Genomic DNA, 13,619 nt, shown 5'->3' on the forward strand with positions numbered 1-13,619 from the left:
AGACCATAGTAAAATTTGGTGTTTTGACACACTAAATATCATGAAGCTACATCCTGAGTTAGACCATTTGGCTATCAAAGTCAATATTGTCTACTCTGACTGGCAGCGGTGCTGCAGTGTCTCAGGTCCTTGTCTTTTCACATAACTGATCCTTTAACTGGAGATGCTGTGGCAGAACATGGGACCTTCTGAGCCACAGCCCCTCCTTCATTTGCTTCCTGCAACCACTAAGCCAAGCAAGACCCCTGTGCCTACATCATTTAAAGACATCCAGGGGGTTCACTTTCCACCAGACCGCACCTCACTCAAGCACTATGGCAGGAAAAGCCACAAATGCATGGTTTTTTTCCTAATCACCTGAAAAACCTAGCATAATGAACATATGTGGCTTAGAAGAACAGACCACATTTGTGGAGCTGTAGCTGCTTACCTGGGGGGGCAGGGGAGAGGGGGAGGGGGAGAGAGAGAGAGAGAAAGGACTACAGTCCTAAAGTTTACAGACTCCTTGTATCCGTGTGTATATGACAACACAACCAGTTACAGTATTGACCCTTGCCTGTCATATACTCAATTTGGAAGCACCAATTGTGCTTAATCAGGGGAGAGACCTTGTTCAGCATGTCATATTATTTTCTACAGAACACAACAAATGTAGCTGATTAAAAATGAAAAATGATCCATGCAAAAGTGGGTAATGCAATACAGGGTAGTTTTAGAATTCATCATTTCCTCCCTAAAATTATCTTGCAAAAAAAAAGAACCCCACATTTGACTGTCTCATAGAAGATTCATATTCTCCAGAATGTGGTGGGTGTTAAAGTTGCCACTGAGGGATAATTTCACAGGAACCTTCCCTCATGTGAAAAGCATCCTTATGGTGGGTTCTGAACCACCACCACAAAAAAAGTAATGTCAAATGGTATTTATTTAAATGCCAAACAGTGCAATCCTATGCAGAGTTACTCCAGTCTAAGTTCCCTGCTGTCAGTTAGGTTAGATTGCAATAACACTGCATAAGATTGCACTGTTAATGTGTTAACAAGAATCACAGAAATCGTAGAATCGTAAGTTGGAAGTGACTAGCCCAACCCCCTGCACAATGCAGGATAATGCAACTAATATCAACATGATTCATACATATGCATTGTTAGCCCTGACCTGGGTGGCTCAGGCTAGCCTGATCACATCTGATCTTGGCAGCTAAGCAGGCTCAGCCCTGGTTAGTACCTAGATGAGAGACCACAAAGGAGCACCAGAGTTGTTATGTAGAAGCAGGCAGTGGTAAACCATCTCTGAATGTCTCTTGCTTTGAAAACCCTACGAGGTTCCCCTGCAACTGAACGCTAATCTCCCTCATGTGAGGTTCCAGTGCTTCTACACACAGGCTTGCTCCAGCTTCTTCTGGTGAAAATAAGAGCTCTTCCTGACAAACCTGTTTGTGTCCCTGCTTTGCTTGCTACCACTCTAGCTATGCGTACATTTCCCATTCCAGGAAAACCAGCAGTCATTACCCATCTGCCTGTTAGCCACAACTGTATCCAGGCTTCAGAAGCATCAAAGTACATACATATCAGACAAAACTACCCTTAACAGAATAAGATTTTACACATACTCCCTTAGGGCAGAAGTTTGGTCTTTGTGTGCAGCCCTTCAAGATGAATAAAAAAAGGATAACAAACTGAAGGGCCCTTGTGGCATTAACCTTTGTCAAGAAAGACACTATCTTTGTGTCTACTCAATTAAGACCTTCTTGTCACTTGTCAACAAGGAATTTTCCCATGGCCATTCCTGAACTGAATCTTAAATGAATTATTCCCCTGTATGGATGGAGAAAAGACATTTACAGCACGATTACAGGGATGTGGTGTGTGATGGACAATGGCAGGGGAGAGCAGAGAGCACATGAGGGAGGACTGTCCTTTAGGGCTTCCCTTCCAACACCATGTATTCCTACCAATAATAAGCTGGCATTTGTCATGGTGAATGGAGGAGCTGGCACAGCTCTACTGCCAAGAACAGGCTGCATTCTTAACATGACTCTTACTCAAGATAAGTGCCTGTTTACTGCTTCCCAAGTCGTACTTTCCAATTCTGATCTCATGGATTAGAATTACTGTGGATAAAGCTGGACAGGTGCTGGAACAACATCTTGCGCTTAAGGAGTCCCATAGCTGAAAGATCTCAACAATTATCTTATGTTAGTTATGTTAGAAGTTGGATCCTCTACATAAATTTTTCCTTCCTCTTGAGTGCTTTTTGCCTCCTGCCTGTTTCTAAGGACAACTTCCCTCCATCTAATATGAAAGAGCTAACATAATGGCCAATCAACTGATGGACAGTCTCCAATGAACATGGTTGCATTCCTCTTTCAATCTCCTGGCTCATGTCATCCCACACAAAGGCTATTCAGTCCCATAACCAGACCCCAAACCAGACTGTAATGGATCCAAACAATCTGCTTCACTCAGAAATCCCTTTTGTAGTAATAGGCAATTGTTGAAATTGGGGGAAACATTTTGAAAACATTAGTATATGGTATGTAGATTTTAGTTTGCCTCCAGAAAAATCCAAGGTTTGGATTATCCAAGCACACATTTTCTTACTTTGGGGTAAAAAACCCACAACAGAATGAAAGATGATGGTGCAGGATTTAGTTGCACAGAGCTGCCGTGGGTCTATGCTGTTTCCCAACAATAAAATCGATCACAACCATCTTATACACACTAATGAAGAAGGCAAACTCCAGCTCATGGGTAATTACCACAGTATTTCAAAGATGGAATAAAATTACTATATATAACCCATTTGGTGGGAAATGTGCACATCATATACACGTGCCTAAAAAATTACATTTGAAACTTTAAACAATAGTTTTATTATAGGCTTTTTTAAAAAAATGCAAAGAGAGAGAGAGTCCAACTTTAGCAAGGAGAGTGCTTTTGAGGGATCAGTGACAGACACAAGAAGGACATGGGGTATTAACCAGGAATGTACGTACCCAATAGTCCAGAGATTAGTGAATTCTCTGATAATTATACTGAATGTGTCTTTAGCTGGTTGTTTTCCAGATAAACATTAACTGGTCACTGTCTTGCATCTGTTAGTTTTTATATAATAAGGGTGAACTGCAGCCTACTAGTACCCTCAAAATTGACACTCTGAGGGTAAAGGAACCCTCAAAAATAGAATGGGGTCTGCAATGGAAGGAAGGGGGAAAATCAGCTAAAAATAATTGCCTTCCTCCCTCACCAACAGAAGAGAATGGTAGTGTAAATGATAGTGTACAAGCAAAGATGCTGAAAATAAATTGACATAACTAATTCTTGAAAATTCTGGAACAGCTGTCACAGCAAAATAACCTCAGATTTCAGTAAGAGATGCCAGGGATTACGCAAATGCTTCTTTGGGTACCAGTCAATGATGAAGTGAGGGGAGAAAGAATGGTAGTTCAGCAATGAAACAGGAGAGATTTGTACTTACCTAAACAGACGGACTCCAAGAACAAGGTGGCAAAGAAAAAGTTCCTGGCAGAAAGATGATACTTCATGGTTCCTGAAAAAGGAGAAAAGAGATTCTTATCATTTCAACTATTCTGTATTTAGCAGAGGATTTGCCTTCTCGGATGGCACTCATGCCATCAAGTGAAACCTAGGATTATACCCCAGAATGCGTTAAAGCAGAAAAATGTTGTTCAAAAATCTGTTCAAAAATAAAAGTACATTAAATGGTAGATTAATAAGGAAAGCCATTTATTTAGGACAAATGGTTCCTCACTTTTTATTACATTCAACATAAAGTATCCAAATTATGTGTAATGCCAAGAATTGGTCTTACAACCTCCCATCATTAGTTGCCCTACAAATGTGTGCACACATACTTCTTATTAACATAGCACTGCTCAGTCTTTTCACCCAGTCCTGCTTGCTTCTTGCTGCTGCATGGAAAGCACTGGCTGCATTCAGACATCATACAAACTCCAATTTGTTTGTGACAAGAATGAGCCTGAGAAACTCACCCCTTCACATGCAGAAGCAGAACTGACTCTTTCTTTGAAAGGCAGGAGACTTGGTTGCAATCTTCAAACTGGGGTGTTTTAATAAACTGTAGTTTGCTTTTTGCATGCAAACCTGTGTTAGATTAGAGTGTTGGCTTATAAGTAGGAAACAAACTGCAGTTGTTTAAGTATCCCAGTTCAAACTGCAGCATGTTTCAAACTAGGAAGTCTTCAGCCTGGGCTCAAAAGAGAAAGGAGGAAGGATGCAACCTTTGAAATGAACTACCAGGCTCAATTTTATCACAAACCAACCTGAGTTCACATAAGCTGTATTAGCCTCTTGATACTAAAAGTAAGAAGACTTTTTGTTGCTGAAAGGAAACAGAAAATCTAATTGAATTTAGATCTGGACACCAGTAAACTAAAGAAACATTGGCACCAATCTACAAGGTAACTGCTAAAGATCTATAAAAATAAACAGATAAATTAGTTGCCTGAAGATCAGTCTGGTATGCATTGATAAGCTTTCATACTGCAAAATGTGCCTGACTGCAAAATGTGGAAGGTTTGGTAGCAAATATTTAAGAGGTCTGAAGTGGTGCAATTTTAATTAAACTATTTATTATTCACAGCTGCTCAACAATTCAACCAGTTTGGCTTTCAGCCTAAGCACAGAATTGGAAATAAATGTCTGTATTTGTGAGCTATCTCCATCTAGAGATGGAGGGGTGCAGTTGCACTTTATTGATTCTACCAGATAGTCTTAGATACTCCTGACCATGGTGTGTTGACAACATATTTTGCAGGATTACCTAAATGAGCATTTATTTATTTAACCTCCCTGAGTTGGCTAACCAAAAAGAGAAAGAAAACAAGGCAATTAAAAGATACCCAATAGGTTCCTAATTGGTACATTCCAAAAGGCCTTGATGGTAAACTGGTCATTCCTTGGGTCTAACACGGTAACCTACCCTGTTCACCACATGTTCCAAGCCAATTAGTGACATTAATGGTTTTAAGTGCCATGAGATTCTGATAATACTTATTTATACCTCTTTTTCTGTCTCTCTCAGGCAGTACAGACTAATCTAGACTAAATTACTTTGTGATTTGGGATGGGTGGAACTGACACCTAAACCTCCTTAGGTTGCTCAGGTTGACAGTCTTGTAAGGGTGTATGTTGTAAAGATAACCATTCTACACAGTGCCCAAGACTGCCTTCCATCAACAGCATCTGTTAGCAAAACTGCAATGCATTCTATCACATGTAGATGAAACAACAATCACTCCTGCCTCCATCATCTCAAAGTTAGACTACTGCAGTGCTCTCTGCATTGGTTTGCTAGATGACTGTATAGAAGATTCATCAGGAGCCAAGTACAGCTATATTTTCCCTAGTGTGAAAGGCTTACTAAAAGAATACTAGACCACTATTCCCACATGAGCATGGGATACACTTTATATTCAATGCACCCTTCAAAGTCCTGATTGTAGTCTCTAAATGTCTTACATGCAACAAATATTAGACTGTGTGTCTCCTCCTCTCTTCCCATTGTGATCCTTCAGCCATCACACATTAACACAAATGAAGATAATTAAGATACACACAACAATGTTTTCAGTGGCTGCATACAGTTATGGTTTCCATGAGCATCTATTCTTCTCAAGGGTTAAAGTTAAGAAGGCAGATTTTTTTCCCCCTACAGAAATAAATGGATTTTTGTTTTGCTTTCACTGTGACTTTTATCTCTTTAAACATTAGTCACTTGACCATTTGGGATGGATTGGACTCTAAATTAGAAAATAAAGAGCAGTTTTCAGTAAGAATGTATAACATGCAAAATATAAAGAAGGCACAAACACTGCAGACAAAAGAGCTGCATAAAGGAAATCCACCCATTCATTCCAGTCAAGTTTGTGGATTGTATTAGTTCAGGGGACAAGAATATACAGTATTTTTTGCACCATAAGACTCACTTTTCCCCCCCAAAAAAGTGGAGGGAAAAGTGTGTGCGTCTTAAGGAGCGAATACTGCAAAAAATTCACACAAATGCCTCTAAATTCACACAAACGGCTCTAAAAACTAGGTGCGTCTTATGTTCAGGTGCGTCTTATGGAGCGAAAAATACGGTAACTAGAAATTTGATCCCTGAGTGCTGCTATGAAGTAGTACCGGGGAAAACATTTCAAAAATATTAGTATGTAGTATGTAGATCTTAGTTTGCCTCCAGGAAAATCCAAGGTTTGGATTATCCAAGCACACTTTTTCTTACTTTGGAGTAAAAAAACCCCAAAAGAATGAAAGATGATCATGCAGGATTTAGTTGCACAGAGTTGCCGTGGGTCTATGCTGTTTCCCAACAATAACATCAATCACAACCATCCTATACACACTAATGAAGAAAAGGCAAACTCCAACTCATGGGTAATTACCACAGCATTTCAAAAGTGAAATAAAATTACTATGTAAAAACCATTTGGTGGGAAATATGCACATCATATACACATGCCTAAAAAACTTTAAACAATAGTTTTACTAAGGCTTTTTTAAAAATGCAAAGAGAGAGAGAGTCCAACTTTGGCAAGGAGAGTACTTTTGAGGGATCAATGACAAACACAAGAAGGAAATGCGGTATTAACCAGGGAAGTCAGAGAATACAGAGGATTACTTCTTGACATAACATAGCTATCAAAGCTGAAACAACATCCTTATTCCTGCAAGTTCCTTTTAATTTGTTCATGCTGCCGGATAATTAGGAAGGTGATCCTTGATATAGACTTGACAGTCAGCACTGCTACACACATTATTTACATTCTTTTCTGCCTCTCTATTCCACAAGCCGCCCTGAGCCACTTGTGGGAAGGGCGGGATATAAATCTTATATAAATCTTAAATAAAATCTTAAATAAACTCTGTTTCCAGTTTTTGAACTACTGTCACCTAAGAGCATCAACAGCAATTTGACATTTTGGTTGCTTAACAACAGTTTGTTAACACTGACTGCAACTGTCTTATTCATTTTTCCAAAAGAGTACAGAGTTGATATCACATAATGCAGCTGCCTGCTCTGTTGCCTCTGACCATTACCCAGGCAAAGATTAAGGCGTATATTAAGACATAAGATACTAGCAATGGTGAGTCTCCATAGCGTATTTGAATGGTACGTGCCATTTAGGGATGGACATGAACTGAACTGTGAAGCAAAATTCACCATGAATTTTGCCATGATCATGGTTTGCGAACAGAAGTTTGTGATAAGTCTACTGTCATGAACTTCCATTAACTTTGAAAGCAGTCTGTAGTGGTTCATGGTGATTCATGGATGGAACAGAAAACAGGGGTTTAAAATGACTCCAAGTTCCTCATGAAAGCTGCAAGAATAGCTGAGGTGCTGTGGGGAGGTGCTCAGCAGTTTTGGGCTGTCTTATACAGCCCCTTTAAACTTTAAAGGGACTGCAGAAGACAGCTGCACACACATTATTTACATTCTCTTCTGCTTCTCTATCCCACAAACTCTGTTTCCAGTTTTTGAACTACTGTTACCTAAGAGCATCAACAGCAGTTTGACATTTTAGTTGCTAAACAACAATTTGTTAACACTGACTGCAACGGTCTTATTCATTTTCCCAAAAGAGTACAGAGTTGATATCACATAAAGCAGCCGCCTGCTCTGTTGCCTCTGACCATTACCCATTGCTCAGCTGTTTTTCAGGCTTTTGGCAAACCCTGTTTAAAGGGACAAAGGTCTCTTTTAATGGTACTTGCAGGGCCACGAACCATGAACCAGTGTGGCTCGTAAACAAACCTTCTGGTTCAGTTCATGCTTTGGCCACAAACCACGAACCAAACCACATCTTCCCAGTTCATGACCACCCATTCCACAACATCCACTCCATCATGCGGAGTTCCTGCCTTAATGCAAATTGATGGCAACTATGAATCAAAATGCAACTGGAGACTCTCATGAGAAGTGAAGCAAAGATGTTCACATATTTCAAAGAACTAATACTGGGCATTTGATACTTCCAAGATACTGGCCCTGCCTGGGCAATACACAAATTATTTCAAGGCTAGTTCTATGTGCTAATTTAAAGTCAAACCTAGGTTTCAGCATTTGGCTGTTAAGGTCAGAGAATGTTATAGCTTCCAGAATGAGGTTCAATGTGAATGAAAATTATGCTTCTGGTGCAAGTAATCCTTTGGGGTAAAGCTCTCTTGTTATGCCATTTTAAAGGAAGTGCATTTAAGATCCCTAAATATCAGGGTGTCTGTGTGGGGGGAGAAGATAAAGGAGATTGTAAGCCACTCTGAGTCTCTGATTCAGAGAGAAGGGCGGGGTATAAATCTGCATTTCTTCTTCTTCTTCAATGGGGGGGGGGAGTCACTCTGAAGTATGGAGAATCCTAGGAGGAAACCATCTTACTTGATAAGCTATTATATAGCAAAGCTAACAGAACTCCAGTTTCACGTAAATGTGGAAGCTGGTTTCATATTTTTAGCTTGCCATACAAAGGAAAGGATCATATTCTGTGACACAACCATTTATGAATATTCTTTAAAAGCATCAAAATGTACATTATATATGAAGTTTTAAGATCATCTAGTACAGAAGAAAATTACCTCAAGTCAGCATTCATTTAAAAAAAACTTATGATACTATACCACTGATTTTGGGAATCAGTACAAATTTTTAATCCACTCTGAACAATTCTGCCAACTTAAAATATTTGAAGTTGGATCTTGCCACTAAGAATGAATCAAAATGGAATCCAGATATGAAAGCTAAGTCATTTGATCAATCACATGAATGTTTCAATACATAGAAACTGGAATGTCCAACCATTGCCTGTTACTATAAAAGGGATTCCTGAATGAAGCAGATTGTATGGATCCATTACAGTCTGGTTTGGGGTCTGGTTATGGGGCTGAAATAGCCTTCGTATGGGATGACACATGCCAGGAAATTGAAAGAGGAATGCAACCATGTTCATTCTCCTGGATTTCTCTGCGGCTTTTGATACCATCCATCATTGCATCCTTCTGAAGAGTCTTTAGTGGTTGGGACTAGGGGATGGGATTGATCTGCAGTGGTTTCAGTCCTGCCCAAAAGGCAGGCTTCAGAGTGTGGTGTTGAAGGACTGCTGCTCCATCCCTTGGCCTCTGTTCTGTGGAGTCCTGCAAGGATCCATATTGTCCCCATACTTTTCAACAACTACACAAAACCTCTGGGAGACCTTTAGGCTGAATTGCCACCAAAATGCAGATGATACTCATTTATTATTATTATTTATTTGATTTATATCCCACCCTCCCCGCCAAGGCAGGCTCAGGGTGGCTCACAACCAATAAAATCACAAAACAATACAGCCGACAATTATATTTAAACAGGTTCCGGTCAGCCGTTAATTAAAACAATCTAAAACACTTAAAACAATATGGGGCTAATATCAGGATATCCTTTGAATACTCAGCAATATTCATTCTTCCAGCATATCCCAGGGAAGCTGTGGAAACCATGAACAGGTGCCCAGAAGCAGTTTTGGAATGGACAAAGGAAGGGCTTTTTTTGTAGCAGAAACTCCTTTACATATTAGGCCACGCACCCCTGATGTAGCCAATCCTCCTGGAGCTTACAGTAGGCCCTGTACTAGGAGCCCTGTAAGCTCTTGGAGGATTGGCTACATCAGGGGTGTGTGGCCTAATATGCAAAGGAGTTCCTGCTACAAAAAAAGCCCTGGATGAAAGCTAACAAACTGAAACTTAATCCTAACAAAACCAGGGTGCTACTTCTGGGCAGAAGGTTTGACCCAGGAAATTGAATATGTCCAGCCCTATATGGAGTTGCACTCCACCTGAGGGAGCAGAAGGTGCTCCTGGACTTAGGCATCCTGTTGGATGAACAGGTGGCAACAGTAGCTGGGGTGCCTTTCACCAGTGTTGGCTATTGAGCCAGCTGTGGCCCTCCCTGGGGTGGTGGTGGAAAGGCAGATCTTACTGCTATAGTGCATGCCCTGGTAACAGCTAGATTAGATTACTGCAGTGTGCTCTACATGGAGCTGACCTTGAAGACTGTACAGAAGCTTCAGTTGACCTGAGTGGGTCATAGGGATATTATCACTTCAGTTTTGTTCCATCAACACTGAATCACAGTTTGCTTCTGGGCTCAATTCAAGATGCTGGTATTGACATTTGAAGTCATATATGGGTTTGTGCCAGCCTACCTTAAGAACCACCTTCTACCCATATGAATCTACCTGTGCTGTCCAGTTATCTTCAGAGGGACTGCATTAGGTGCCCCTGCCATATGAGTCTAGATGGGTGACAACCCAAGAAAGAGCCTTCTTAATCATGACACCAAGACTGTAGAACTTCCTTCCCAAGGAGGTTTGTCTGTCTCCCTCTATTGTTGTATTCCACCAGCAAGTAAAGCCTGTGTAGGGAAGGGCATATCCACAAACTGTTATTGGCCTTCCTTTTTGGCTTTGGTATTGCATGTGTTTATAGAATTATTTTATATATTGTTTTAATGTTGAAATAGTTTGATATTTTCTGCCTTGGGAGCCATATTTTGATAAGAAAGGGGCATAGAAGTGTTTTAAATAATGAATTAAATAACACATTAACGAAAACCTGCAGGTAACCTACACAGGAAAGCTGGTAGGAAAAGTCTTCTACATGATGAGAATTAATTATAATACTGGCTATAAAGATAGATTTGTGTTCTTGAAACTACATCTTTCTTTAGCACCAAGAGCAAACTAGAATTGTATGAAGCCCCCTGAAAAGCTGCTATTCATCTTATACAAACTCTTTAACTTCCTACAAAATTTCTACAGATGTTTCACCTGAGCAGGATCTCCCACATTTGCCTTGAATTTCAATGTGTACCATTTGGTGGCAACATCAGCGTATGCCCATTTTGCTCATTATAAGGAGGATAGGTGATTCTGCAAAATATTAGTCATTACCTAGCATGCAAAAGAGTTACCAAGTTTGATCTGTTAGAAGCCACCATTCATAACAAATACAATGCACATTACCTTGCTGACTGTCCTTGTGTGACTCCTTTAACACACACACACACTGTTCTTGTCTTTTGCCTTGCCTGTATTATTTAGGTGGGAAACCCAGAGCTGTAACAAGGACAAGGCAAAGGAAGCACTTGCTTTGGGTTCACAAAGCTGAGGGGGTGTAGAAAAAGGATAGTATATCTAAAATAAATGTGTTAAGAACATAAGAGAAGCCATGTTGGATCAGTCCAATGGCCCATCCAGTCCAGCACCCTGTGTCACACAGTGGCCAATATATATGTGTGTGTGTATATACACACACACACACACTGTGGCTAATAGCCACTGATGGACCTCTGCTCCATATTTTTATCCAATCTCCTCTTAAAGCTGGCTATGCTCGTAGCCACCACTACCTCCTGTGGCAGTGAATTCCACATGTTAATCACACTTTGGGTGAAGTAGTACCTCCTTTTATCCATTTTAACCTGACTGCTCAGCAATTTCATTGAATGCCCACGAGTTCTTGTATTGTGAGAAAGGGAGAAAAGGACTTCTTTCTCTACTTTCTCTATCCCATGCATAATCTTGTAAACCTCTATCATGTCACCCCGCAGTCGACCTTTCTCCAAGCTAAAGAGCCCCAAGCGTTTTAGCCTTTCTTCATAGGGAAAGTGTTCCAAACCTTTAATCATTCTAGTTGCTCTTTTCTGCACTTTTTCCAATGCTGTAATATCCTTTTTGAGGTGCGGTGACCAGAATTGTACACAGTATTCCAAATGAGACTGCACCATCGATTTATACAAGGGCATTATGATACTGGCTGATTTGTTTTCAATTCCCTTCCTAATAATTCCCAGCATGGCATTGGCCTTTTTTATTGCAATCGCACACTGACTTGACATTTCAGTGAGTTATCTACCACGACCCCAAGATCTCTCTCTTGGTCAGTCTCTGCCAGTTCACAACCCATCAACTTGTATTTGTAGCTGGGATTCTTGGCCCCAATGTGCATTACTTTGCACTTGGCCACATTGAACCTCATCTGCCATGCTGACGCCCACTCACCCAGCCTCAACACATCCCTTTGGAGTGCCTCACAATCCTCTCTAGTTCTCACCACCCTGAACAATTTAGTGTCATCTGCAAACTTGGCCACTTCACTGTTTACTCCCAACTCCAGATCATTAATGAACAAGTTAAAGAGCATGGGACCCAGTACTGAGTCCTGCAACACCCCACAGCTTACCGTCCTCCACTGTGAAGACTGCCCATTTATACTCACTCTCTGCTTCCTATTAATTAGCCAGTTTTTGATCCACAAGAGGACCTGTCCTTTTACTCCATGACTCTCAAGCTTACTAAGGAGCCTTTGATGAGGAACTTTATCAAAAGCTTTCTGGAAGTCAAGGTAAACAACATCTATTGTCCACATGTTTGTTCACCCCCTGAAAGAACTGTAACAGGTTAGTGAGGCAAGATCTTCCCTTACAGAACCCATGCTGAGTATTCCTCAATAACTTCTCTTCATCAATGTGCCTACTCATTCTGTCCTTGATAATGCTTTCTACCAACTTTCCCAGTATTGAAGTCAGACTGACTTCAATAGTCAGGCCTGTAATTTCCCGGATCTCCTCTGGAACCCTTTTTAAAGATGGGGGTGACATTTGCTACCTTCCAGTCCTTAGGAACAGAGGCAGATTTCAATGAAAGATTACATATTTTTGTCAGGAGATCCACAAGTTCAACTTTGAGTTCTTTCAGAACTCTTGGATATATGCCATCCAGACCTGGTGACTTATTAGTTTTTCATTCGTCAATCAGTTGTAGGACCTCCTCTCTTGTCACCTCAATTTGACTTAGGTCTTTCAACACCCCTTCCAAAATTAGTGGTTCCGGAGTGGGCAAACACTTCTCATCTTCCACAGTGAAGACTGAGGCAAAAAATGCATTTAGCTTCTCAGCCATTTCCCTATCCTCCTTCAGTAATCCTTTTACCCCTTGGTCATCCAAGGGGCCCACTGCCTCCCTGGCTGGTTTCCTGCTTCTAATATATTTGAAGAAATTTTTATTGTTGGTCTTTATGTTTTTTGCAATATGCTCCTCATAGTCCCTTTTTGCTTGCCTGAACACAGTCTTGCATTTGATTTGCCATAGCCTGTGTTTCCTTTTATTAATCTCACTTGGACTAGCTTTCCACCAATTAAATAACTGTTGTTATTACTTTTCCTATTTATATATCTACCTTTTTACCAATAACTACTATGAAAGTATTGGGGGCTCAATTTTATATTCTTGCCTCAGGTGCAGAATTAACTAGTTATGGCTCTGGGGAAACCTACTGGACACAGGGCCCTATTCACTCTGTCAAGAGCTGCTAGCTTGTTATTGGCATTAAATAAGAGAGCAGTTTGATGTAGTGGCTAGAAGCACAGCCCCTAATCTGAGAGAACATTGTTTGATTCCCCACTCCTCCACATGCAGCTGCTCATGTGATCTTGGGTCAGTCACAAGTTCTCTCAAGAACAGCTCTCTCAGCTCCACCTACCTCACAGTGTATCTGTTGGGGGAGGGAATTGTAAGCCACTCCAAGTAAAGGGCAGGGTATAAATCC

The 13,619-nt window shown here is 40.7% G+C and overlaps 1 protein-coding gene across 1 annotated transcript in view; it reads right to left on the reverse strand.

The window, feature by feature from the left end:
• CDH23 (cadherin related 23) overlaps nucleotides 1-3,549 on the reverse strand; it is a 655,943-nt gene extending 652,394 nt beyond the window's left edge. The window contains exon 1 of the mRNA XM_060241177.1: nucleotides 3,481-3,549. Coding sequence (XP_060097160.1) covers nucleotides 3,481-3,547 — 67 coding nt within the window. The 5' untranslated portion in view covers nucleotides 3,548-3,549. The remainder of the gene's footprint in view (nucleotides 1-3,480) is intronic.
• Nucleotides 3,550-13,619: the final 10,070 nt, after the last annotated feature.

This window comes from Heteronotia binoei, chromosome 6, assembly GCF_032191835.1.
Source record: "Heteronotia binoei isolate CCM8104 ecotype False Entrance Well chromosome 6, APGP_CSIRO_Hbin_v1, whole genome shotgun sequence".
Taxonomy (NCBI): Eukaryota; Metazoa; Chordata; class Lepidosauria; order Squamata; family Gekkonidae; genus Heteronotia; species Heteronotia binoei.